The sequence below is a fragment of the Pleurodeles waltl genome, chromosome 6, assembly GCF_031143425.1.
Source record: "Pleurodeles waltl isolate 20211129_DDA chromosome 6, aPleWal1.hap1.20221129, whole genome shotgun sequence".
Taxonomy (NCBI): Eukaryota; Metazoa; Chordata; class Amphibia; order Caudata; family Salamandridae; genus Pleurodeles; species Pleurodeles waltl.
In genome coordinates this window covers 862,274,903-862,302,334 of record NC_090445.1, presented here as the reverse complement: position 1 = coordinate 862,302,334, position 27,432 = coordinate 862,274,903, and the positions used below count along the sequence as shown (strand labels likewise).

The 27,432-nt window shown below is 47.9% G+C and overlaps 1 protein-coding gene across 1 annotated transcript in view; it reads left to right on the top strand.

Annotated features, from left to right (window-relative positions):
* RRP12 (ribosomal RNA processing 12 homolog) overlaps positions 1-27,432 on the top strand; it is a 682,638-nt gene that overhangs the window by 154,388 nt on the left and 500,818 nt on the right. Inside the window, exons 12-14 of the mRNA XM_069239610.1 lie at positions 3,253-3,353; positions 4,256-4,370; positions 17,205-17,347. Of these exons, the coding sequence (XP_069095711.1) occupies positions 3,253-3,353; positions 4,256-4,370; positions 17,205-17,347 (359 nt within the window). The remainder of the gene's footprint in view (positions 1-3,252; positions 3,354-4,255; positions 4,371-17,204; positions 17,348-27,432) is intronic.

Sequence of the window (27,432 nt, the reverse complement as noted above, 5' to 3'; positions counted from 1 at the left end):
TTCCTCCAGCCTTGCCGCCAAAAGTGGGGGCCGTGGCCGGAGGAGGCGGGCAACTCCACTAAGCTGGAGTGTCCTGCGGTGCTGTGACAAAGGGGTGAGCCTTTGAGGCTCACCGCCAGGTGTGACAGCTCCTGCCTGGGGGAGGTGTTAGCATCTCCACCCAGTGCAGGCTTTGTTACTGGCCTCAGAGTGACAAAGGCACTCTCCCCATGGGGCCAGCAACATGTCTCTAGTGTGGCAGGCTGCTGGAACCAGTCAGCCTACACAGATAGTCGGTTAGGTTTCAGGGGGCACCTCTAAGGTGCCCTCTGTGGTGTATTTTACAATAAAATGTACTTTGGTATCAGTGTGCATTTATTGTGCTGAGAATTTTGATACCAAACTTCCCAGTTTTCAGTGTAGCCATTATGGTGCTGTGGAGTTCGTGTAAAACAGACTCCCAGACCATATACTCTTATGGCTACCCTGCACTTACAATGTCTAAGGATTTGCTTAGACACTGTAGGGGCACAGTGCTCATGCACTGGTGCCCTCACCTATGGTATAGTGCACCCTGCCTTAGGGCTGTAAGGCCTGCTAGAGGGGTGTCTTACCTATACTGCATAGGCAGTGAGAGGCTGGCATGGCACCCTGAGGGGAGTGCCATGTCGACTTACTCGTTTTGTTCTCACCAGCACACACAAGCTGGCAAGTAGTGTGTCTGTGCTGAGTGAGGGGTCTCCAGGGTGGCGTAAGACATGCTGCAGCCCTTAGAGACCTTCCCTGGCATCAGGGCCCTTGGTACCAGAGGTACCAGTTACAAGGGACTTATCTGGATGCCAGGGTGTGCCAATTGTGGAATCAAAAGTACAGGTTAGGGAAAGAACACTGGTGCTGGGGCCTGGTTAGCAGGCCTCCGCACACTTTCAATTCAAAACATAGCATCAGCAAAGGCAAAAAGTCAGGGGGTAACCATGCCAAGGAGGCATTTCCTTACAGTCACCCCCCACTTTTTGCCACTGGTACTGAGGTTTTCCAACTCAAGGTGCGCTGGGCTTTCCCTCAAAGGTCTAATTGTGTACTATTTGCACACACTTTAGTACCTTTCGAAGTCCTTAGTAGATGGTACCCTGGGTACTAGAAATGGTCCATAAGGGCTGCAGCATGTATTGTGGCACCCTAAAGGGCCCCCCCCCCCCTAGAATTTTGCACACAACCTGACATTGCAGAGTGCGTGTTATGGTGCATGACATGAGTGAAAACACAACATGGCACACTCATTGAGTGGCATGCCTCAAATCACTGCATCTAATATATGTAAGTCACCCCTAGATCAGGGCGTAGAGCCCTAATACAGGGTGCATTATATTTGATATGAGGACATATCTGCATGACCAGATGTGCCCCTGTAATGTTTAGCTTGATTCTTAGCTATTTTAAGGTATGTACTGGGCACTTGTCATTACGAGTTACCCAGCTACATAATGGCTTCACTGAAACCTATGGTGTTTGATATCAAACACCTCAGCTTAAAAAATCCACACCGATGCCAGTATTTGATTTATTATGACATGCACCCCCACGGCACCTTAGAGGTTTCTTCTGAAACATACTCTTAGTGTACTGGCTGACTGGTATTGACCACCACAGACTGGTTTCTAACCCCACCTGGAGGTGAGAGCCCATGCTCAGAGGCCAGAAACAATGCCTGCTCTGAAGGAAGGTGTTGTCCTCTCCTCCAGCTTTCTGGCTTGTAAATCAGCATATTTGGATTGGAGGCTTCAAAGCCTCTTCTACTCTTCGATATGCGGCCCAGACCTGGGGAATGCCATTCGCTGCCCAGAGGCCCTTTTGGCCTCGGGTCAGGTGGGAAATTAGCTGTGCAAGGAGGCATGTTGCACTACCAGGCTAGTCACACCCCTAAGGTGGGCAGCCTGATGTGCTCCACAAAGGAAGAGTTCCACCATCTTGTTTTTGGTGTAATTAAATATTCTGGGACAGGGTTAGGCCCACTCCCCAAAGGAAGTGGTCATATAGGGGGTCACCTCAGAGGTAAGTAGCTCACTGACTACTACCCTACACTCCCCTAAACGCCCCGAAATAGAGTGCTTAAGTGGCCCTCTGACACCAAGAAGTTAGATTCATCGGACTGAAGAAGGAGGACAAAGAAAAGCCAATCCGTGTGAGCACTGAGGACCAGCCTCGTCTTTTGACGCTAAGCCCTTCCTACCTGCTGCTGTCCTGACAGTCGCCTGGACATGATTTGTCATGTAGCTGTGCATCTTCTAAAAGCCTTGAAGGGCTGCCAGCACTTTGCAAACAACCAGCATCTCCCTTAGAGTGGAGGAGCCACGTCTGTGCATCTACAGGCACCAACTGCCTTTGCCCTGTCCTACAGTTTGCTGACAATTGGTCCCTGTGGGAGCAACTCTCCAGGAGGAGGTTGTTGCGTGACCAGCAGACCAGCCCGATGCTTCTACCAAGCCTTGAGACACTCCCCCCTTCAGGAGACTCACAGCTCCAGTACCCAGGGCACTGAAGCACAAAAACTACCTGCACCCGAGGGGCAACTGATCCAACAGGGCTGCCCAAGAGAGTGACTTGACTGTCTGTTTTTCTTCCCCCTTTGTAGATCTAGCCAAGCACTATTAGCACCTTTTAACTTGCAGGACCAAATCCCTCTGTACCCAAGCACCCGGGGTTTGGGCCATGAACATAGACTGTGCCTCCTTGCTCCTAGGATCCTCATGAACTGTGCCTTCCTTTGGGAGCTCCCCTACTTGTCCCCAAATCCCCCTTTGCAGTCTGTTTCTAGGTGGCCCAGAGTGGATGACACCCATCCAGCGCCTCTGCCCCCGGACGCCTCAGGTTATAAAATTGGTCTTGGGTTCTTAAGTGTGTCTCTCATTTATTGACTGTGTTCAGCAAATGCTTAGCACTACCCTCTGATAATCCTAAACTGCTCGCCCACACTACCAGAGCATTTAGGATTATTACCTTAACCTTTGTAAACCAATAAGGGTCGACTGGACTATGTGCATGTTGTACCCTTACATTGGTAAATTCCATAGATAGCCAGCTTCCTACACTAATCTGGTGTGAGAATTTTTTTTTTTTTTTACATATCCGGGTGACACAATTGTAGTCAAGTGAAACTCATTTCATGTAAACTGATGAAGGTTTGCTGCAAATCTGAAAATTAAGTGGCAGCACAGTGCGCCCCTCTTGTTTGAGTAGTTGGCATAATTGTTGTTTTCCTTGTTTGATCTGCAGGCCCTGTTGAAGGAATGTGTTGCACCTTGTATTGCTGATATTGGACTATTCTCTTCGACTCCTAAATCTGGACCTGCTTTTTATATCTGCAAAATGTTCAGGTGAAAAACACTTGTGTTCGTGGGAAGAATGGGATTGGCAATGTCCCCTTGTTTGATAACATGTCTCAAGTCACGTTTCTTTTTTTTTTATTTATTTATTTTTAAACGTTTTTGGACCTTCCTCTATAATGTTTGAAGTTTTGTTAGTCAGACTTCTTTCATTTTTAAGAGTCAAGAAGCTGCAAGGTGGACTTCAGTATTGTCCGATGGCCCTCTCCACATTACTTTATATGTTTGGTTACTTTGTTTAGATATGTTACATCGTGTAAATGGGGGAGGTAGCAAATCAAATTCTATTCATAAGCTGGGTATCCTACATTTTCCCTAATGAGTGACGGCATGAATATCATTGTGGTGAGTGTAAGACGATGTACATTGTGGATAGCCAACATTTGGTGTTCGTTCCTTTGTTACTCAATCCCTGTGTCTCAATTTTTCAAGTTCTCAGTATTGATCAAGTTGTTAAGTATTAGTTAAAATCTGAAGCATAAGAATTTTCTCTGTGCTCTTGGTAACTGGTGGAGAACATGTCCTCTCCTAGTGCACTGAACTCTTATTGGTCTGTCTTTAGCACCTCTTGGAAACAGTGCCATTTTTAGAGAGAGGCTGCATAATCACTTAAAAGGTGTGCTACAGATTCTTGGCCTCTGTCATTTAAACTTTTAATACTGTCTGATCAGATATAAAAGAATATAATGTTGTATGTTGTGTCCTAATTTGTTTTGGAAGGCAATCACATCTTAATGTGTGATGCAAGCTTCAGTCTCTTATGCATACTCTCCTGATTTTGTGTTACAATTATGTATTCTCATTTAATTTGAATTGACCTTGATTGGTTCATATTTGTTATGTACTGCTTTTCAAAAGTCTTACTCATTCTGCATCTATTTTCCTTCTTGTAGAGCTGTTGAGGAAGGCTTGACATACAAATTCCATGCCTCGTGGGCTGTTGTACTCCAGGTACTGGGGGTGTTTTTTGAGGTTGCTGGGAAGCAAGGCCATCCAGTCATGAAGAAGGTAAAATACCAATAATGCTCAGCATGACTACTGGGCACTTTATTTTTAATAATTCCTTATTGTAAATATCTGCAGTTGCAAGTGTTCACTTCGTCTGAATAGGCTGTCGATTATTACCGGGTCATGGTGCCTGCACCTCTGCGGAGCGCTGCACAGAAGTAATGCACATTAGATCTTGGAACAAGGAGAGACTTAGCTGATTAATCCCATCTCTGGCAACAAAGCTTTGAGTGCTTAACAATTACATGCAACATTAATCAACAAAGTGAAATGCCTGCTCAAATATGAATGCAGAGTGTTCAAACAACGGATGTAAAACAAGATTTGCTATACAAGGAAAATATTTGATTGCTGTTGTTGGAACATTAAAATACAATTTATGTTGTTCTCTGTAGTCTAGGGATATCTTTGGAATGTTTGTATAAGGCGCAGAAATCACATCTTTATTTTACATTGAGTAAAGATCCTTGGTTGTTAAAAAATGTCTGTAAGCATTATTCATGAAGTGTTTGAATGTCACACATTCAAGAATGACTACCTGGTCATGCTAACTTGGATGGTCAGCAAAAAGGTACTTCCTGAGAGGGAAATCCTTCTGTGCTACAATTTTGTCTTTTTAACAATGTTTTTGTGAAATCTGTACTCGTTTAGCTATTTGGAGCAGCATTCTTGATTTCATTTGGATTTTGCATGGCTTGGAATAATGGAATAATTGACATACCCAGGTCCAGTTCCTATAACAATGGGCCAACAGGTTTATTTTAAATCAGATATTATGAGATATAAAAGTGCATCCTAAAGCTCTTTGTGTTGCTCTATACCCCCCAGATAGCACAAATGGGAACACTGATTATATTGCCAATCATGGTACTGAATTTCTGTGAATAAGAATCTGTGTATTTGACAGTAATTGTGATTTTCAGGAGAGTTTCTGAGACCTGAGCATTTCTTGTTCATTTAGTAGCATTTTGTAAGGAAATGCCTCCTTGGCATGGTTACCCCCTGACTTTTTTGCCTTTGCTGATGCTATGTTTTGAATTGAAAGTGTGCTGAGGCCTGCTAACCAGGCCCCAGCACCAGTGTTCTTTCCCTAACCTGTACTTTTGTTCCCACAATTGGCACACCCTGGCATCCAGGTAAGTCCCTTGTAACTGGTACCCCTGGTACCAAGGGCCCTGATGCCAGGGAAGGTCTCTAAGGGCTGCAGCATATCTTATGCCACCCTGGAGACCCCTCACTCAGCACAGACACACTGCTTGCCAGCTTGTGTGTGCTAGTGAGAACAAAATGAGTAAGTCGACATGGCACTCCCCTCAGGGTGCCATGCCAGCCTCTCACTGCCTATGCAGTATAGGTAAGACACCCCTCTAGCAGGCCTTACAGCCCTAAGGCAGGGTGCACTATACCATAGGTGAGGGCACCAGTGCATGAGCACTGGGCCCCTACAGTGTCTAAGCCAAACCTTAGACATTGTAAGTGCAGGGTAGCCATAAGAGTATATGGTCTGGGAGTCTGTCAAACACGAACTCCACAGCACCATAATGGCTACACTGAAAACTGGGAAGTTTGGTATCAAACTTCTCAGCACAATAAATGCACACTGATGCCAGTGTACATTTTATTGTGAAACACACCCCAGAGGGCACCTTAGAGGTGCCCCCTGAAACTGTATCCAACTACCTGTGTAGGCTTACTGGTTCCAGCAGCCTGCCACACTAGAGACATGTTGCTGGCCCCATGGGGAGAGTGCCTTTGTCACTCTAAAGCCAGTAACAAAGCCTGCACTGGGTGGAGATGCTAACACCTCCCCCAGGCAGGAGCTGTAACACCTGGCGGTGAGCCTCAAAGGCTCACCCCTTTGTTCCAGCACCGCAGGACACTCCAGCTAGTGGAGTTGCCCGCCCCCTCCGGCCACGGCCCCCACGTTTGGCGGCAAGGCCGGAGAAAATAATGAGAACAACAAGGAGGAGTCACTGGCCAGTCAGGACAGCCCCTATGGTGTCCTGAGCTGAAGTGACTCTAACTTTTAGAAATCCTCCATTTTGCAGATGGAGGATTCCCCCAATAGGATTAGGGATGTGACCCCCTCCCCTTGGGAGGAGGCACAAAGAGGGTGTACCCACCCTCAGGGCTAGTAGCCATTGGCTACTAACCCCCAGACCTAAACACGCCCTTAAATTTAGTATTTAAGGGCTTCCCTGAACCTAAGAATTAGATTCCTGAAACTACAAGAAGAAGAGGACTGCTGAGCTGAAAAACCCCTGCAGAGGAAGAACAGAAGACACCAACTGCTTTGGCCCCAGACTTACCGGCCTGTCTCCTGCCTTCCAAAGAAACCTGCTCCAGCGACGCTTTCCAAGGGACCAGTGACCTCTGAATCCTCTGAGGACTGCCCTGCTTCACGAAAGACAAGAAACTCCCGAGGACAGCGGCACTGCTCCAAAAGAACTGCAACTTTGTTTCAAGGAGCAGATTTAAAGACCCCTGCAACTCCCCGCAAGAAGCGTGAGACTTGCAACACTGCACCCGGCGACCCCGACTCGACTGGTGGAGAACCAACACCTCAGGGAGGACCCTCCGGCGACTCTACGACTGTGAGTAACCAAAGTTGTCCCCCCTGAGCCCCCACAGCGACACCTGCAGAGGGAATCCCGAGGCTCCCCCTGACCGCGACTGCCTGAACTCCATTTCTCGACGGCTGGAAAAGACCCTGCACCCGCAGCCCCCAGCACCTGAAGGAACGGAACCCCTGTGCAGGAGTGACCCCCAGGAGGACCTCTCCCTTGCCCAGGTGGTGGCTACCCCGAGGAGCCCCCCCCTTGCCTGCCTGCATCGACCCCTTGGTCTCCCATAGGAAACTATTGGAAACCCGACGCGTGTTCCCACACTGCACCCGGCCGCCCCCGCGCTGCTGAGGGTGTACTTTTTGTGCTGACTCGTGTCCCCCCCCCCCCCCGGTGCCCTACAAAAACCCCCCTGGTCTGCCCTCCGAAGACGCGGGTACTTACCTGCTGGCAGACTGGAACCGGGGCACCCCCTTCTCTCCATTGAAGCCTATGTGTTTTGGGCACCTCTTTGACCTTTGCACCTGACCGGCCCTGAGCTGCTGGTGTGATAACTTTGGGGTTGCTCTGAACCCCCAACGGTGGGCTACCTTGGACCCAAAACTGAAACCTGTAAGTGACTTACTTACCTGTTAAAACTAACATTACTTTACCTCCCCCAGGAACTGTGAAAATTGCACTGTGTCCACTTTTAAAACAGCTATTTGTGTTTTATGTGAAAAGTATATATGCTACTGTAATTATTCAAAGTTCCTAAAGTACTTACCTACAATACCTTTCAAATGAGATATTACATGTAGAATTTGAACCTGTGGTTCTTAAAATAAACTAAGAAAATATATTTTTCTATAACAAAACCTATTGGCTGGATTGGTCTCTGTGTGTGTGTTCCTCATTTATTGCCTGTATGCATGTACAACAAATGCTTAACACTACTCCTTTGATAAGCCTACTGCTCGACCACACTACCACAAAATAGAGCATTAGTATTATCTCTTTTTGCCACTATCTTACCTCTAAGGGGAACCCTTGGACTCTGTGCATGCTATTCCTTACTTTGAAATAGCACATACAGAGCCAACTTCCTACATTGGTGGATCAGCGGTGGGGTACAAGACTTTGCATTTGCTGGACTACTCAGCCAATACCTGATCACATGACAAATTCCAAAAATTGTCATTAGAAATTGATTTTTGCAATTTGAAATTTTTCTAAATTCTTAAAAGTCCTGCTAGGGCCTAGTGTTAGTCCCTGTTAGCATTTCTTTTAGAGTTTAAAAGTTTTGTAAAAGTTTGAATTAGATTCTAGAACTAGTTTTAGTTTCTTAAAAAGTATTCCAACTTTTAGAAGCATAATGTCTAACACAGATGTGAATGTGGTGGAACGCGACACCACACCTTACCTCCATCTCCAGATGAGAGAGCTAAGGTCACTCTGTAAACTAAAGAAAATAGCAATGGGCTCCAGACCTTCCAAACTACAGCTCCAGGAGCTGTTTGCAGAGTTTGAAAGAGCCAACCCCTCTGAGGATGGCAACACAGAGGATGAGTATAGTGACTTGGAGGGTGATTCCCCCCCACCAGTCCTATCTAGGGAGAACAGGGCCTCTCAAGCCCTGACTCCACAAATAGTCAGAGATGCTGGTTCCCTCACAGGAGGGACCAACCTCTCTGAAATCACTGAGGATAACTCCAGTGAAGAGGACATCCAGTTAGCCAGGATGGCCAAAAGATTGGCTTTGGAAAGACAGATCCTAGCCATAGAAAGGGAAAGACAAGAGATGGGCCTAGGACCCATCAATGGTGGCAGCAACATAAATAGGGTCAGAGATTCTCCTGACATATTGAAAATCCCTAAAGGGATTGTAACAAAATATGAAGATGGTGATGACATCACCAAATGGTTCACAGCTTTTGAGAGGGCTTGTGTAACCAGAAAAGTGAACAAATCTCACTGGGGTGCTCTCCTTTGGGAAATGTTCACAGGAAAGTGTAGGGATAGACTCCTCACACTCTCTGGAAAAGATGCAGAATCTTATGACCTCATGAAGAGTACCCTGATTGAGGGCTTTGGATTCTCCACTGAGGAGTATAGGATTAGATTCAGGGGGGCTCAAAAATCCTTGAGCCAGACCTGGGTTGACTTTGTAGACTACTCAGTAAAAACACTAGATGGTTGGATTCAAGGCAGTGGTGTAAGTAATTATGATGGGCTGTACAATTTATTTGTGAAAGAACACCTATTAAGTAATTGTTTCAATGATAAACTGTATCAGCATCTGGTAGACCTAGGACCAATTTCTCCCCAAGAAGTGGGAAAGAAGGCGGACCATTGGGTCAAGACTATGGTGTTCAAAACTTCCATAGGGGGTGACCAAAAGAAAGGGGTCACAAAACCTCCCCAGGGGAGGGGTGGTGAGACCGCCAAAAACAAAAATAGTAAAGAGTCTTCTACAGGCCCCCAAAAACCTGCACAGGAGGGTGGGCCCAGAGCCTCTTCACAAAACAATCCTGGGTACAAGGGTAAAAACTTTGATCCCAAAAAGGCCTGGTGTCGTAGCTGTAGTCAGTCTGGACACCAAACTGGAGACAAGGCCTGTCCCAAGAAAAATACCACTTCCAACTCCACTCCAATCTAACACTGGAATGGCTAGTCTCCAAGTGGGATCAACAGTGTGCCCAGAGCAAATCAGGTGCCACACTGAAGCTACATAAGTCTCTGAGGGTGGGGTGGATTTAGCCACACTGGCTGCCTGGCCCCCTAACATGCAAAAATACAGGCAGCAGCTCTTAATCAATGGGACAAGTGTAGAGGGCCTGAGGGATACAGGTGCCAGTGTCACTATGGTGTCAGAGAAACTGTTTTCCCCTGGCCAATACCTGACTGGACAAACCTATCCAGTCACCAATGCTGACAATCAAACTAAAGTACATCCCATGGCAATGGTAACTTTAGAGTGGGGAGGGGTCAATGGCCTGAAACAGGTGGTGGTCTCCTCAAATATCCCAGTAGACTGTTTGCTTGGAAATGACCTGGAGTCCTCAGCATGGGCTGAGGTAGAACTGAAAACCCATGCAGCCATGCTGGATATCCGTGAACTGGTGTGTGTCAAGACAAGGGCACAGTGCAAGGTACAGGGTGAAAAAGTAGAGCTGGAGTCTGGAAGAAAGGCCCAGCCTACCAAGAGAAAAGGAAAGTCAGCTGCAACACCACAAGAAAAAGAGAACCTCTCTTCTCAGGAAGAAGTTCTGCCCTCTGAGGGAACTGAGCCTATGGAGCTGGAACCTTATCAGGTTGAGCTCTTAGGCCCAGGGGGACCCTCAAGGGAAGAGTTGTGTAAGGGACAAGAAACCTGTCCCTCTCTTGAAGGCCTTAGGCAGCAAGCTGCTGAAGAGTCCAAAGGCAAGAAAAATGGAACACATAGGGTCTATTGGGAAGATGGACTCCTGTACACTGAGGCCAGAGATCCCAAACCTGGTGCCACTAGGAGAGTGGTAGTGCCTCAGGGTTTCAGAGAGTTTATTCTGACCTTAGCCCGTGATATTCCCCTTGCTGGGCATTTGGGACAAACCAAGACGTGGGAGAGGTTAGTCAACCACTTCTACTGGCCCAATATGTCCCAGAAGGTTAAGGAGTTTTGCCTCTCCTGCCCCACCTGTCAAGCCAGTGGTAAGACAGGTGGGCATCCAAAGGCCCCCCTCATTCCACTTCCAGTGGTGGGGGTCTCCTTTGAAAGAGTGGGTGTGGACATAGTTGGTCCACTAGAACCTCCCACAGCCTCAGGAAATATGTACATCCTAGTAGTAGTGGATCATGCTACTAGGTATCCTGAAGCTATTCCCCTTAGGTCGACTACTGCCCTGCAGTAGCCAAGGCCCTCATTGGTATTTTTACCAGAGTGGGCTTCCCTAAGGAGGTGGTGTCTGACAGAGGTACCAACTTCATGTCAGCATACCTAAAACACATGTGGAATGAGTGTGGAGTGACTTATAAATTCACTACACCATATCATCCACAAACTAATGGCCTTGTTGAGAGATTCAACATGACATTAAAGGGCATGATCATGGGGCTCCCAGAGAAACTCAAAAGGAGATGGGATGTCCTCTTGCCATGTCTGCTTTTCGCTTACAGAGAGGTGCCTCAGAAGGGAGTAGGGTTCTCACCCTTTGAATTTCTGTTTGGCCACCCTGTAAGGGGACCACTTGCTCTTGTTAAAGAAGGCTGGGAGAGACCTATTCATGAGCCTAAACAAGACATAGTGGACTATGTAGTTGGCCTTCGCTCAAGAATGGCAGAGTACATGGAAAAGGCAAGTAAAAACCTTGAGGCCAGCCAACAGCTCCAGAAGTTTTGGTATGACCAAAAGGCTGCAATGGTTGAATTCCAACCAGGGCAGAAAGTTTGGGTTTTGGAGCCTGTGGCTCCCAGGGCACTTCAGGACAGATGGAGTGGCCCTTACCCAATCCTGGAAAAGAAGAGTCAGGTCACCTACCTGGTGGACCTAGGCACAAGCAGGAGCCCCAAGAGGGTGATCCATGTAAACCGCCTAAAACTCTTCCATGATAGGGCTGATGTAAATCTGTTGATGTTAACAGATGAGGACCAGGAAGCTGAGAGTGAGCCTCTCCCTGATCTCCTCTCATCAGACCCTAAAGATTGCTCAGTAGATGGAGTGATCTATTCAGACACCCTCTCTGACCAACAGCAATCTGATTGTAGGAAGGTCCTGCAACAGTTTGCTGAGCTCTTCTCCTTAACCCCTGGTCAGACACACCTGTGTACCCATGATGTGGACACAGGAGACAGCATGCCTGTCAAAAACAACATTTTCAGACAGTCTGACCAAGTTAAGGAAAGCATCAAGGTGGAAGTCCACAAGATGCTGGAGTTGGGAGTAATTGAGCACTCTGACAGCCCCTGGGCCAGCCCAGTGGTCTTAGTCCCCAAACCTCTCTCCAAAGATGGAAAGAGAGAGATGAGGTTTTGTGTGGACTACAGAGGTCTGAATTCTGTCACCAAGACAGATGCCCATCCCATACCTAGAGCTGACGACCTGATTGACACATTAGGTGCTGCCAAATTCTTAAGTACCTTTGACTTAACAGCAGGGTACTGGCAAATCAAAATGGCACCTGGAGCAAAAGAGAAAACAGCATTCTCCACACCTGATGGGCATTATCAGTTCACTGTTATGCCCTTTGGTTTAAAGAATGCCCCTGCCACCTTCCAAAGGTTGGTGAATCAAGTCCTTGCTGGGTTGGAATCCTTTAGTGCAGCTTATCTTGATGATATTGCTGTCTTTAGCTCCACCTGGCAGGATCACCTGGTCCACCTGAAGAAGGTTTTGAAGGCTCTGCAATCTGCAGGCCTCTCTATCAAGGCATCCAAATGCCAGATAGGGCAGGGAACTGTGGTTTACTTAGGACACCTTGTAGGTGGAGGCCAAGTTCAGCCACTCCAGCCTAAGATCCAGACTATTCTGGACTGGGTAGCTCCAAAAACCCAGACTCAAGTCAGGGCATTCCTTGGCTTGACTGGGTACTATAGGAGGTTTGTGAAGGGATATGGATCAATAGTGACAGCCCTCACAGAATTGACCTCCAAGAAAATGCCCAAGAAAGTAAATGGGACTGTAGAATGCCAACAGGCCTTTGACACGCTGAAACAAGCTATGTGCACAGCACCAGTTCTAAAAGCTCCAGATTACTCCAAGCAATTCATTGTGCAAACAGATGCCTCTGAACATGGGATAGGGGCAGTTTTGTCCCAAACAAATGATGATGGCCTTGACCAGCCTGTTGCTTTCATTAGCAGGAGGTTACTCCCCAGGGAGCAGCGTTGGAGTGCCATTGAGAGGGAGGCCTTTGCTGTGGTCTGGTCCCTGAAAAAGCTGAGACCATACCTCTTTGGTACTCACTTTGTAGTTCAAACCGACCCAGACCTCTCAGATGGCTGATGCAAATGAAAGGTGAAAATCCAAAACTGTTGAGGTGGTCCATCTCCCTACAGGGAATGGACTTTATAGTGGAACACAGACCTGGGACTGCCCATGCCAATGCAGATGGCCTTTCCAGGTTCTTCCACTTAGAAAATGAAGACTCTCTTGGGAAAGGTTAGTCTCATCCTCTTTCGTTTGGGGGGGGGGGGTTGTGTAAAGAAATGCCTCCTTGGCATGGTTACCCCCTGACTTTTTGCCTTTGCTGATGCTATGTTTTGAATTGAAAGTGTGCTGAGGCCTGCTAACCAGGCCCCAGCACCAGTGTTCTTTCCCTAACCTGTACTTTTGTATCCACAATTGGCACACCCTGGCATCCAGGTAAGTCCCTTGTAACTGGTACCTCTGGTACCAAGGGCCCTGATGCCAGGGAAGGTCTCTAAGGGCTGCAGCATGTCTTATGCCACCCTGGAGACCCCTCACTCAGCACAGACACACTGCTTTTTCTAAGACACCCCTCTAGCAGGCCTTACAGCCCTAAGGCAGGGTGCACTATACCATAGGTGAGGGCACCAGTGCATGAGCACTGTGCCCCTACAGTGTCTAAGCAAAACCTTAGACATTGTAAGTGCAGGGGAGCCATAAGAGTATATGGTCTGGGAGTCTGTCAAACACGAACTCCACAGCACCAGAATGGTTACACTGAAATCTGGGAAGTTTGGTATCAAACTTCTCAGCACAATAAATGCACACTGATGCCAGTGTACATTTTATTGTGAAACACACCCCAGAGGGCACCTTAGAGGTGCCCTCTGAAACTGTATCCAACTATCTGTGTAGGCTGACTGGTTCCAGCAGCCTGCCACACTAGAGACATGTTGCTGGCCCCATGGGGAGAGTGCCTTTGTCACTCTGAGGCCAGTAACAAAGCCTGCACTGGGTGGAGATGCTAACACCTCCCCCAGGCAGGAGCTGTAACACCTGGCGGTGAGCCTCAAAGGCTCACCCCTTTGTTCCAGCACCGCAGGACACTCCAGCTAGTGGAGTTGCCCGCCCCCTCCGGCCACGGCCCCCACGTTTGGCGGCAAGGCCGGAGAAAATAATGAGAACAACAAGGAGGAGTCACTGGCCAGTCAGGACAGCCCCTATGGTGTCCTGAGCTGAAGTGACTCTAACTTTTAGAAATCCTCCATCTTGCAGATGGAGGATTCCCCCAATAGGATTAGGGATGTGACCCCCTCCCCTTGGGAGGAGGCACAAAGAGGGTGTACCCACCCTCAGGGCTAGTAGCCATTGGCTACTAACCCCCCAGACCTAAACACGCCCTTAAATTTAGTATTTAAGGGCTTCCCTGAACCTAAGAATTAGATTCCTGAAACTACAAGAAGAAGAGGACTGCTGAGCTGAAAAACCCCTGCAGAGGAAGAACAGAAGACACCAACTGCTTTGGCCCCAGACTTACCGGCCTGTCTCCTGCCTTCCAAAGAAACCTGCTCCAGCGACGCTTTCCAAGGGACCAGTGACCTCTGAATCCTCTGAGGACTGCCCTGCTTCACGAAAGACAAGAAACTCCCGAGGACAGCGGCACTGCTCCAAAAGAACTGCAACTTTGTTTCAAGGAGCAGATTTAAAGACCCCTGCAACTCCCCGCAAGAAGCGTGAGACTTGCAACACTGCACCCGGCGACCCCGACTCGACTGGTGGAGAACCAACACCTCAGGGAGGACCCTCCGGCGACTCTACGACTGTGAGTAACCAAAGTTGTCCCCCCTGAGCCCCCACAGCGACACCTGCAGAGGGAATCCCGAGGCTCCCCCTGACCGCGACTGCCTGAACTCCATTTCTCGACGGCTGGAAAAGACCCTGCACCCGCAGCCCCCAGCACCTGAAGGAACGGAACCCCTGTGCAGGAGTGACCCCCAGGAGGCCCTCTCCCTTGCCCAGGTGGTGGCTACCCCGAGGAGCCCCCCCCTTGCCTGCCTGCATCGCTGAAGAGACCCCTTGGTCTCCCATAGGAAACTATTGGAAACCCGACGCGTGTTCCCACACTGCACCCGGCCGCCCCCGCGCTGCTGAGGGTGTACTTTTTGTGCTGGCTCGTGTCCCCCCCCCCCCCCCCCCCGGTGCCCTACAAAAACCCCCCTGGTCTGCCCTCCGAAGACGCGGGTACTTACCTGCTGGCAGACTGGAACCGGGGCACCCCCTTCTCTCCATTGAAGCCTATGTGTTTTGGGCACCTCTTTGACCTTTGCACCTGACCGGCCCTGAGCTGCTGGTGTGATAACTTTGGGGTTGCTCTGAACCCCCAACGGTGGGCTACCTTGGACCCAAAACTGAAACCTGTAAGTGACTTACTTACCTGTTAAAACTAACATTACTTTACCTCCCCCAGGAACTGTGAAAATTGCACTGTGTCCACTTTTAAAACAGCTATTTGTGTTTTATGTGAAAAGTATATATGCTACTGTAATTATTCAAAGTTCCTAAAGTACTTACCTACAATACCTTTCAAATGAGATATTACATGTAGAATTTGAACCTGTGGTTCTTAAAATAAACTAAGAAAATATATTTTTCTATAACAAAACCTATTGGCTGGATTGGTCTCTGTGTGTGTGTTCCTCATTTATTGCCTGTATGCATGTACAACAAATGCTTAACACTACTCCTTTGATAAGCCTACTGCTCGACCACACTACCACAAAATAGAGCATTAGTATTATCTCTTTTTGCCACTATCTTACCTCTAAGAGGAACCCTTGGACTCTGAGCATGCTATTCCTTACTTTGAAATAGCACATACAGAGCCAACTTCCTACAACCTTCCTTTCATTATAGTATAGCATGGCTCTCACTGTCAACGATGCCCCTCACACTTTTGACCTCTAGCCAGCATTTATATGCTCCAACATTCTCCTAAACCACCTGTGCACATCTTCACTGGAGGTCTGAAACGCTAGTCCTCGAGTATGATTAATTGTGTGCAATTGCAAACAGACAAGACATATTCTTACCCCTCTTACCTCTCCCAGGTACTTTGCTGATGTACAGTACTGCAGGATTCCCACACACATGTACGTGTATACTGCCCACCCACACAGATGATACAAGAGTGTACCTAACCATGAATCAAACAAACAGGGCAAGTTCTCACAATCTCCGATGTCCTCAAACCAATATAGCCACAGTTGAAGAAACCTACCTTAAATGAGTCTCAAACGTAAATTCTGCTATTATGTTATTTTTCCTACTGTTTTCTCAAAAAGCTACCCGCCACTGTCTTCCCACTTTCTTCAGAAAGTGTGTTCTCATTGAAACGAAAATCTAAAATGTAAGACTAACCTTGGACACTGACCTCAGCCTGAAACCTTTCCTCCTAGATGTTTGTGACCTCAAACGTGACTAATTGAACACACTCAATGCTAGTAGGACTACAGAGATTCCGGAACATGCTCCCTATTCAAGCCAAGGTCATAGTCCGTGTTATCTGCCACACATTAATGTCTGTATGGATGTGTCTCATACTTTATCTGGGAAAAGGTCACATATTAACACGCCACCCTTCGTGATCATTACAGGCACAGAAATAGAAGTAGACTAGAAGGATGCAGAAGAAGATTCCTAGAGATAACACAGGGTCATGTACACACACTTCTCAATATCTCCATACCTAAGGAATGGATCGTCTTCCCATTTTAGCAGTGAAATGGCAGGAAATAAGGAACATCTTTTCTGTCAGTCCAGTGTATCACCCTCCTCTGCATGAAGGTGAAACAATACTGCTATAAAGTCAGTACATGGGCTTTGCCTCTATAGACGATTTGTGCAGGATACTTAGACCTCCCACATGTGTATTGCAGCTTCCACATACCATAAATGCAGGTACTCCATCCTTCCTTCCCCAGGAGAGACCAGTTGGGAACTTGTATACATGTATACACGCATATGTACTGCACTGCGGGTAAAATGCAATCTGAAGGTGATTTCTGTTGTCGGTCTTTGAAGGTTTTATCACAGAAACTTTCCTCTTTGCCCATTTTCATTATTTTGACACAAAAATATTTACATTGAGCACAACCACTAGGTTGTAGAATTATATCATGCAATGAATATAAGCTGTAAAAGTACTGTTTCAGTTAAGCAACATATTTCTTTGCCCTTTTGGTAGTTTTGAATGTCCGCTTTAGCCTGTTCCAAATTTTATTTGTGCTTTTCCTGATTCATTGTGAGGACATTGTTCCCATTTAACCAATGCTTTATGAAATTTCCGGAAGTCTTCATGTGTGAGGTAGACCCTAAAACTTACTGATCGGCCCCTATTCTTCTTTGTAGTGCCTGCAGACTTTAGCAGACCTGCGAAATTCTTCACATTTCCCCTACACTGGTGAGCTGGACCAGGCTGTGGGTGCTGCTGTGGAAAGCATGGGCCCTGAGGTTGTGTTACAGGCTGTTTCTTTGGAAATCGATGGCAATGAGTAAGTTTATCTCTCATCTTTCAAGTAACTCTTAGTATTAGAATTCTCCTAACTATTTTTTACTTTGAGACCTTTCCTTTAGATTGGGAGGTGACCAAAATGTAATTAACTCCTCACTTTGTTAAATTAAATACAGTTAAAGCTCTTTGTATTATTTTCTAATCTTCAAAATCAACCATTTTTGATCCCATGGGACTTCTTCCACCAATTCACTGTATAGTTGCTCTCCTTTCTTGGGGCCAGTTGACTCTATAGGTGAATGTTGTCAAATGCTATTTGTTGGGGCTGTGAGGGATGACAAATGACCAATGGATAAGTAAACTATTGGGCAGCATGTTTAATCTTGTTATGTGACTGACTGAACAGATGGATGGCCTCATGATCGGAGTTGAACCCTGGTTAGTTGGTGCTACTAACCCTATGCATATGCAGTAGTATGGTCGTACATGGCAGGCCTTATCCCAGCTATGCAGAAGGTGCAGCGTAGTTGATGTGTGTCATTGATGACTGGTTGGAATTGCTGGTTTAAGAGGGAGACTTCTCTGTGAACACCACCAAGATGTAATGGGGAAGCCACTGTTGATTGGTTCAGCGGATGGGACTTTGTTGAGATAGCAGGACTTCGGGATGTGCTCAGTCATAGCCTTTTGAAATTATTTACAGAGGTAAAAACTGAATATGAGCTACAGCTCGATGAATTTTACAGGTACTCCGATTCTGGCAAATCCTTGGTGCATTCCAGAGAAATATAGAGGCCCTGCCAGAGTTCATTTGTGTGGAAGCAAAATTAAAGCTAAAAAATGCTGGCTATTAATGAATGTGACATGTTCATTATTCTGAAGATAAGTTGTTAGTTTAAAGCAAGTAACCGTTGAAGATTGGCAGGGAAAAAGAAATAGGTGCAGAAGAGAGGTGGTTGTCTCCACAAGGCACTGGCTGGCGCCATTTACTTACCCCCCAAACCATATCACACCAAAGTGAAACTCTTGAAAATGAAGCCTCTGACTTTTAATGTTCCTGACTGTAAGGAAATGCCTCCTTGGCATGGTTGCCCCCTGACTTTTTGCCTTTGCTGATGCTATGTTTACAATTGAAAGTGTGCTGAGGCCTGCTAACCAGGCCCCAGCACCAGTGTTCTTTCCCTAACCTGTACTTTTGTATCCACAATTGGCAGACCCTGGCATCCAGATAAATCCCTTGTAACTGGTACTTCTAGTACCAAGGGCCCTGATGCCAAGGAAGGTCTCTAAGGGCTGCAGCATGTCTTATGCCACCCTGGAGACCTCTCACTCAGCACAGACACACTGCTTGCCAGCTTGTGTGTGCTAGTGAGGACAAAACGAGTAAGTCGACATGGCACTCCCCTCAGGGTGCCATGCCAGCCTCTTACTGCCTATGCAGTATAGGTAAGACACCCCTCTAGCAGGCCTTACAGCCCTAAGGCAGGGTGCACTATACCATAGGTGAGGGTACCAGTGCATGAGCATGGTACCCCTACAGTGTCTAAACAAAACCTTAGACATTGTAAGTGCAGGGTAGCCATAAGAGTATATGGTCTGGGAGTCTGTCAAACACGGACTCCACAGCACCATAATGGCTACACTGAAAACTGGGAAGTTTGGTATCAAACTTCTCAGCACAATAAATGCACACTGATGCCAGTGTACATTTTATTGTAAAATACACCACAGAGGGCACCTTAGAGGTGCCCCCTGAAACTTAACCGACTGGCTGTGTAGGCTGACTAGTTCCAGCAGCCTGCCACACTAGAGACATGTTGCTGGCCCCATGGGGAGAGTGCCTTTGTCACTCTGAGGCCAGTAACAAAGCCTGCACTGGGTGGAGATGCTAACACCTCCCCCAGGCAGGAGCTGTGACACCTGGCGGTGAGCCTCAAAGGCTCACCCCTTTGTCACAGCCCAGCAGGGCACTCCAGCTTAGTGGAGTTGCCCGCCCCCTCCGGCCACAGCCCCCACTTTTGGCGGCAAGGCTGGAGGGAACAAAGAAAGCAACAAGGAGGAGTCACTGGCCAGTCAGGACAGCCCCTAAGGTGTCCTGAGCTGAGGTGACTCTGACTTTTAGAAATCCTCCATCTTGCAGATGGAGGATTCCCCCAATAGGGTTAGGATTGTGACCCCCTCCCCTTGGGAGGAGGCACAAAGAGGGTGTACCCACCCTCAGGGCTAGTAGCCATTGGCTACTAACCCCCCAGACCTAAACACGCCCTTAAATTTAGTATTTAAGGGCTACCCTAAACCCTAGAAAATTAGATTCCTGCAACTACAAGAAGGACTGCCTAGCTGAAAACCCCTGCAGAGGAAGACCAGAAGACGACAACTGCCTTGGCTCCAGAAACTCACCGGCCTGTCTCCCGCCTTCCAAAGATCCTGCTCCAGCGACGCCTTCCAAAGGGACCAGCGACCTCGACATCCTCTGAGGACTGCCCCTGCTTCGAAAAGACAAGAAACTCCCGAGGACAGCGGACCTGCTCCAAGAAAGGCTGCAACTTTGTTTCCAGCAGCTTTGAAAGAACCCTGCAAGCTCCCCGCAAGAAGCGTGAGACTTGCAACACTGCACCCGGCGACCCCGACTCGGCTGGTGGAGATCCAACCCCTCAGGAGGGACCCCAGGACTACTCTGATACTGTGAGTACCAAAACCTGTCCCCCCTGAGCCCCCACAGCGCCGCCTGCAGAGGGAATCCCGAGGCTTCCCCTGACCGCGACTCTTTGAATCCTATGTCCCGACGCCTGGGAGAGACCCTGCACCCGCAGCCCCCAGGACCTGAAGGACGGGACTTTCACTGGAGAAGTGACCCCCAGGAGTCCCTCTCCCTTGCCCAAGTGGAGGTTTCCCCGAGGAACCCCCCCCTTGCCTGCCTGCAGCGCTGAAGAGATCCCGAGATCTCTCATAGACTAACATTGCGAACCCGACGCTTGTTTCTACACTGCACCCGGCCGCCCCCGCGCCGCTGAGGGTGAAATTTCTGTGTGGGCTTGTGTCCCCCCCGGTGCCCTACAAAACCCCCCTGGTCTGCCCTCCGAAGACGCGGGTACTTACCTGCAAGCAGACCGGAACCGGGGCACCCCCTTCTCTCCATTCTAGCCTATGCGTTTTGGGCACCACTTTGAACTCTGCACCTGACCGGCCCTGAGCTGCTGGTGTGGTGACTTTGGGGTTGCTCTGAACCCCCAACGGTGGGCTACCTTGGACCAAGAACTGAACCCTGTAAGTGTCTTACTTACCTGGTAAAATTAACAAAAACTTACCTCCCCCAGGAACTGTGAAAATTGCACTAAGTGTCCACTTTTAAAACAGCTATTTGTCAATAACTTGAAAAGTATACATGCAATTTTTATGATTTAAAGTTCCTAAAGTTCTTACCTGCAATACCTTTCGAATGAGATATTACATGTAGAATTTGAACCTGTGGTTCTTAAAATAAACTAAGAAAAGATATTTTTCTATACAAAAACCTATTGGCTGGATTTGTCTCTGAGTGTGTGTACCTCATTTATTGTCTATGTGTATGTACAACAAGTGCTTAACACTACTCCTTGGATAAGCCTACTGCTCGACCACACTACCACAAAATAGAGCATTAGTATTATCTCTTTTTACCACTATTTTACCTCTAAGGGGAACCCTTGGACTCTGTGCATGCTATTCCTTACTTTGAAATAGCACATACAGAGCCAACTTCCTACATTGGTGGATCAGCGGTGGGGTACAAGACTTTGCATTTGCTAGACTACTCAGCCAATACCTGATCACACGACAACTTCCAAAATTGTCATTAGAAATTGATTTTTGCAATTTGAAAAGTTTTCTAAATTCTTAAAAGACCTGCTAGGGCCTTGTGTTAGATCTTGTTTAGCATTTCTTTTAGAGTTTAAAAGTTTGTAAAAGTTTGAATTAGATTCTAGAACCAGTTGTAGATTCTTAAAAAGTATTCCAACTTTTAGAAGCAAAATGTCTAGCACAGATGTGACTGTGGTGGAACTCGACACCACACCTTACCTCCATCTTAAGATGAGGGAGCTAAGGTCACTCTGTAAAATAAAGAAAATAACAATGGGCCCCAAACCTACCAAAATACAGCTCCAGGAGCTTTTGGCAGAGTTTGAAAAGGCCAACCCCTCTGAGGGTGGCAACTCAGAGGAAGAGGATAGTGACTTGGAGGAAAATTCCCCCCTACCAGTCCTATCTAGGGAGAACAGGGTCACTCAAACCCTGACTCCAAAAATAATAGTCAGAGATACTGGTTCCCTCACAGGAGAGACCAACACCTCTGAAATCACTGAGGATAACCCCAGTGAAGAGGACATCCAGTTAGCCAGGATGGCCAAAAGATTGGCTTTGGAAAGACAGATCCTAGCCATAGAGAGGGAAAGACAAGAGATGGGCCTAGGACCCATCAATGGTGGCAGCAACATAAATAGGGTCAGAGATTCTCCTGACATGTTGAAAATCCCTAAAGGGATTGTAACTAAATATGAAGATGGTGATGACATCACCAAATGGTTCACAGCTTTTGAGAGGGCTTGTGTAACCAGAAAAGTGAACAGATCTCACTGGGGTGCTCTCCTTTGGGAAATGTTCACAGGAAAGTGTAGGGATAGACTCCTCACACTCTCTGGACCAGATGCAGAATCTTATGACCTCATGAAGGGTACCCTGATTGAGGGCTTTGGATTCTCCACTGAGGAGTATAGGATTAGATTCAGGGGGGCTCAAAAATCCTCGAGCCAGACCTGGGTTGACTTTGTAGACTACTCAGTGAAAACACTAGATGGTTGGATTCAAGGCAGTGGTGTAAGTAATTATGATGGGCTGTACAATTTATTTGTGAAAGAACACCTATTGAGTAATTGTTTCAATGATAAACTGCATCAGCATCTGGTAGACCTAGGACCAATTTCTCCCCAAGAATTGGGAAAGAAGGCGGACCATTGGGTCAAGACAAGGGTGTCCAAGACTTCAACAGGGGGTGACCAAAAGAAAGGGGTCACAAAGACTCCCCAGGGGAAGGGTGATGAGACAACCAAAACTAAAAATAGTAAAGAGTCTTCTACAGGCCCCCAAAAACCTGCACAGGAGGGTGGGCCCAGAGCCTCTTCACAAAACAATGGGTACAAGGGTAAAAACTTTGATCCCAAAAAGGCCTGGTGTCATAGCTGTAAACAGCATGGACACCAAACTGGAGACAAGGCCTGTCCCAAGAAAGGTTCCACTCCAAACTCCCATCCAGGTAACACTGGTATGGCTAGTCTCCAAGTGGGATCAACAGTGTGCCCAGAGCAAATCAGGGTCCACACTGAAGCTACTCTAGTTTCTGAGGGTGGGGTGGATTTAGCCACACTAGCTGTCTGGCCGCCTAACATGCAAAAATACAGACAGCAACTCTTAATTAATGGGACTAGAATAGAGGGCCTGAGGGATACAGGTGCCAGTGTCACCATGGTGACAGAGAAACTGGTTTCCCCTGGCCAATACCTGACTGGAAAAACTTACACAGTCACCAACGCTGAGAATCGGAGAAAAGTACATCCCATGGCAATGGTTACTTTAGAATGGGGAGGGGTCAATGGCCTGAAACAGGTGGTGGTCTCCTCAAATATCCCAGTGGACTGTCTGCTTGGAAATGACCTGGAGTCCTCAGCATGGGCTGAGGTAGAACTAAAAACTCATGCAGCAATGCTGGGTATCCCTGAACTGGTGTGTGTGAAAACAAGAGCACAGTGCAAGGCACAGGGTGAACAAGTAGAGCTGGAGTCTGGAAGAATGGCCCAGCCTACCAAGAGAACAGGAAAGTCAGTTGGGAAACCAACTGCAACACAGCAAAAGAAAGGGAACCTCTCTTCTCAGGAAGAAGTTCTGCCCTCTGAGGGAACTGAGCCTTTGGGGCTTGAACCTTATCAGGTTGAGCTCTTAGGCCCAGGGGGACCCTCAAGGGAGGAGCTGTGTAAGGGACAAGAAACCTGTCCCTCTCTTGAAGGCCTTAGGCAGCAAGCTGCTGAAGAGTCCAAGGGCAAGAAAAATGGAACACATAGGGTCTATTGGGAAGATGGACTCCTGTACACTGAGGCCAGAGACCCCAAACCTGGTGCCACTAGGAGAGTGGTAGTGCCTCAGCTGTTCAGAGAGTTCATCCTAACATTGGCCCATGACATTCCCCTTGCTGGACATTTGGGACAAACCAAGACGTGGGAGAGGCTAGTCAACCACTTCTACTGGCCCAATATGTCCAACATGGTTATGGAGTTTTGCCTCTCCTGCCCCACCTGTCAAGCCAGTGGTAACACAGGTGGGCACCCAAAGGCCCCCCTCATTCCACTTCCAGTGGTGGGGGTCCCCTTTGAAAGAGTGGGTGTGGACATAGTTGGTCCACTAGAACCTCCCACAGCCTCAGGAAATATGTATATCCTGGTAGTAGTGGATCATGCTACCAGGTATCCTGAAGCTATTCCCCTTAGGTCGACTACTGCCCCTGCAGTAGCCAAGGCCCTCATTGGTATCTTTACCAGAGTGGGTTTCCCTAAGGAGGTGGTGTCTGACAGAGGTACCAACTTCATGTCAGCATACCTGAAACATATGTGGAATGAGTGTGGAGTGACTTATAAATTCACTACACCTTACCATCCACAAACTAATGGCTTAGTTGAGAGATTCAACAAGACATTAAAGGGCATGATCATGGGGCTCCCAGAAAAACTCAAAAGGAGATGGGATGTCCTCTTGCCATGTCTGCTTTTCGCTTACAGAGAGGTGCCACAGAAGGGAGTAGGATTCTCACCCTTTGAACTTCTGTTTGGTCATCCTGTAAGGGGACCACTTGCTCTTGTTAAAGAAGGCTGGGAGAGACCTCTCCATGAGCCTAAACAAGACATAGTGGACTATGTACTTGGCCTTCGCTCTAGAATGGCAGAGTACATGGAAAAGGCAACCAAAAACCTTGAGGCCAGCCAACAGCTCCAGAAGTTTTGGTATGACCAAAAGGCTGCACTGGTTGAGTTCCAACCAGGACAGAAAGTCTGGGTTCTGGAGCCTGTGGCTCCCAGGGCACTCCAGGACAAATGGAGTGGCCCTTACCCAGTACTAGAAAGGAAGAGTCAGGTCACCTACCTGGTGGACCTGGGCACAAGCAGGAGCCCCAAGAGGGTGATCCATGTGAACCGCCTTAAGCTCTTCCATGACAGGGCTGATGTGAATCTGTTGATGGTAACAGATGAGGATCAGGAGGCAGAGAGTGAACCTCTCCCTGATCTTCTGTCATCAGACCCAAAAGATGGCACAGTAGATGGAGTGATCTACTCAGACACCCTCTCTGGCCAACAGCCAGCTGATTGTAGGAGAGTCCTACAACAGTTTCCTGAACTCTTCTCCTTAACCCCTGGTCAGACACACCTGTGTACCCATGATGTGGACACAGGAGACAGCATGCCTGTCAAGAACAAAATCTTTAGACAATCTGACCATGTTAAGGAAAGCATCAAGGTGGAAGTCCACAAGATGCTGGAATTGGGAGTAATTGAGCGCTCTGACAGCCCCTGGGCTAGCCCAGTGGTCTTAGTCCCCAAACCTCACACCAAAGATGGAAAGAAAGAGATGAGGTTTTGTGTGGACTACAGAGGGCTCAATTCTGTCACCAAGACAGATGCTCATCCAATTCCAAGAGCTGATGAGCTCATAGATAAATTAGGTGCTGCCAAATTCTTAAGTACCTTTGACTTGACAGCAGGGTACTGGCAAATAAAAATGGCACCTGGAGCAAAAGAGAAAACAGCATTCTCCACACCTGATGGGCATTATCAGTTTACTGTTATGCCCTTTGGTTTAAAGAATGCCCCTGCCACCTTCCAAAGGTTGGTGAATCAAGTCCTTGCTGGCTTGGAGTCCTTTAGCACAGCTTATCTTGATGATATTGCTGTCTTTAGCTCCACCTGGCAGGATCACCTGGTCCACCTGAAGAAGGTTTTGAAGGCTCTGCAATCTGCAGGCCTCTCTATCAAGGCATCCAAATGCCAGATAGGGCAGGGAACTGTGGTTTACTTGGGACACCTTGTAGGTGGAGGCCAAGTTCAGCCACTCCAACCCAAGATCCAGACTATTCTGGACTGGGTAGCTCCAAAAACCCAGACTCAAGTCAGGGCATTCCTTGGCTTGACTGGGTATTACAGGAGGTTTGTGAAGGGATATGGATCCATTGTGACAGCCCTCACTGAACTCCCCTCCAAGAAAATGCCCAAGAAAGTGAACTGGACTGTGGAATGCCAACAGGCCTTTGACACCCTGAAACAAGCAATGTGCTCAGCACCAGTTCTAAAAGCTCCAGATTATTCTAAGCAGTTCATTGTGCAGACTGATGCCTCTGAACATGGGATAGGGGCAGTTTTGTCCCAAACAAATGATGATGGCCTTGACCAGCCTGTTGCTTTCATTAGCAGGAGGTTACTCCCCAGGGAGCAGCGTTGGAGTGCCATTGAGAGGGAGGCCTTTGCTGTGGTTTGGTCCCTGAAGAAGCTGAGACAATACCTCTTTGGGACTCACTTCCTAGTTCAAACTGACCACAGACCTCTCAAATGGCTGATGCAAATGAAAGGTGAAAATCCTAAACTGTTGAGGTGGTCCATCTCCCTACAGGGAATGGACTTTATAGTGGAACACAGACCTGGGACTGCCCATGCCAATGCAGATGGCCTTTCCAGGTTCTTCCACTTAGAAAATGAAGACTCTCTTGGGAAAGGTTAGTCTCATCCTCTTTCGTTTGGGGGGGGGGTTGTGTAAGGAAATGCCTCCTTGGCATGGTTGCCCCCTGACTTTTTGCCTTTGCTGATGCTATGTTTACAATTGAAAGTGTGCTGAGGCCTGCTAACCAGGCCCCAGCACCAGTGTTCTTTCCCTAACCTGTACTTTTGTATCCACAATTGGCAGACCCTGGCATCCAGATAAATCCCTTGTAACTGGTACTTCTAGTACCAAGGGCCCTGATGCCAAGGAAGGTCTCTAAGGGCTGCAGCATGTCTTATGCCACCCTGGAGACCTCTCACTCAGCACAGACACACTGCTTGCCAGCTTGTGTGTGCTAGTGAGGACAAAACGAGTAAGTCGACATGGCACTCCCCTCAGGGTGCCATGCCAGCCTCTCACTGCCTATGCAGTATAGGTAAGACACCCCTCTAGCAGGCCTTACAGCCCTAAGGCAGGGTGCACTATACCATAGGTGAGGGTACCAGTGCATGAGCATGGTACCCCTACAGTGTCTAAACAAAACCTTAGACATTGTAAGTGCAGGGTAGCCATAAGAGTATATGGTCTGGGAGTCTGTCAAACACGGACTCCACAGCACCATAATGGCTACACTGAAAACTGGGAAGTTTGGTATCAAACTTCTCAGCACAATAAATGCACACTGATGCCAGTGTACATTTTATTGTAAAATACACCACAGAGGGCACCTTAGAGGTGCCCCCTGAAACTTAACCGACTGGCTGTGTAGGCTGACTAGTTCCAGCAGCCTGCCACACTAGAGACATGTTGCTGGCCCCATGGGGAGAGTGCCTTTGTCACTCTGAGGCCAGTAACAAAGCCTGCACTGGGTGGAGATGCTAACACCTCCCCCAGGCAGGAGCTGTGACACCTGGCGGTGAGCCTCAAAGGCTCACCCCTTTGTCACAGCCCAGCAGGGCACTCCAGCTTAGTGGAGTTGCCCGCCCCCTCCGGCCACGGCCCCCACTTTTGGCGGCAAGGCTGGAGGGAACAAAGAAAGCAACAAGGAGGAGTCACTGGCCAGTCAGGACAGCCCCTAAGGTGTCCTGAGCTGAGGTGACTCTGACTTTTAGAAATCCTCCATCTTGCAGATGGAGGATTCCCCCAATAGGGTTAGGATTGTGACCCCCTCCCCTTGGGAGGAGGCACAAAGAGGGTGTACCCACCCTCAGGGCTAGTAGCCATTGGCTACTAACCCCCCAGACCTAAACACGCCCTTAAATTTAGTATTTAAGGGCTACCCTGAACCCTAGAAAATTAGATTCCTGCAACTACAAGAAGAAGGACTGCCTAGCTGAAAACCCCTGCAGAGGAAGA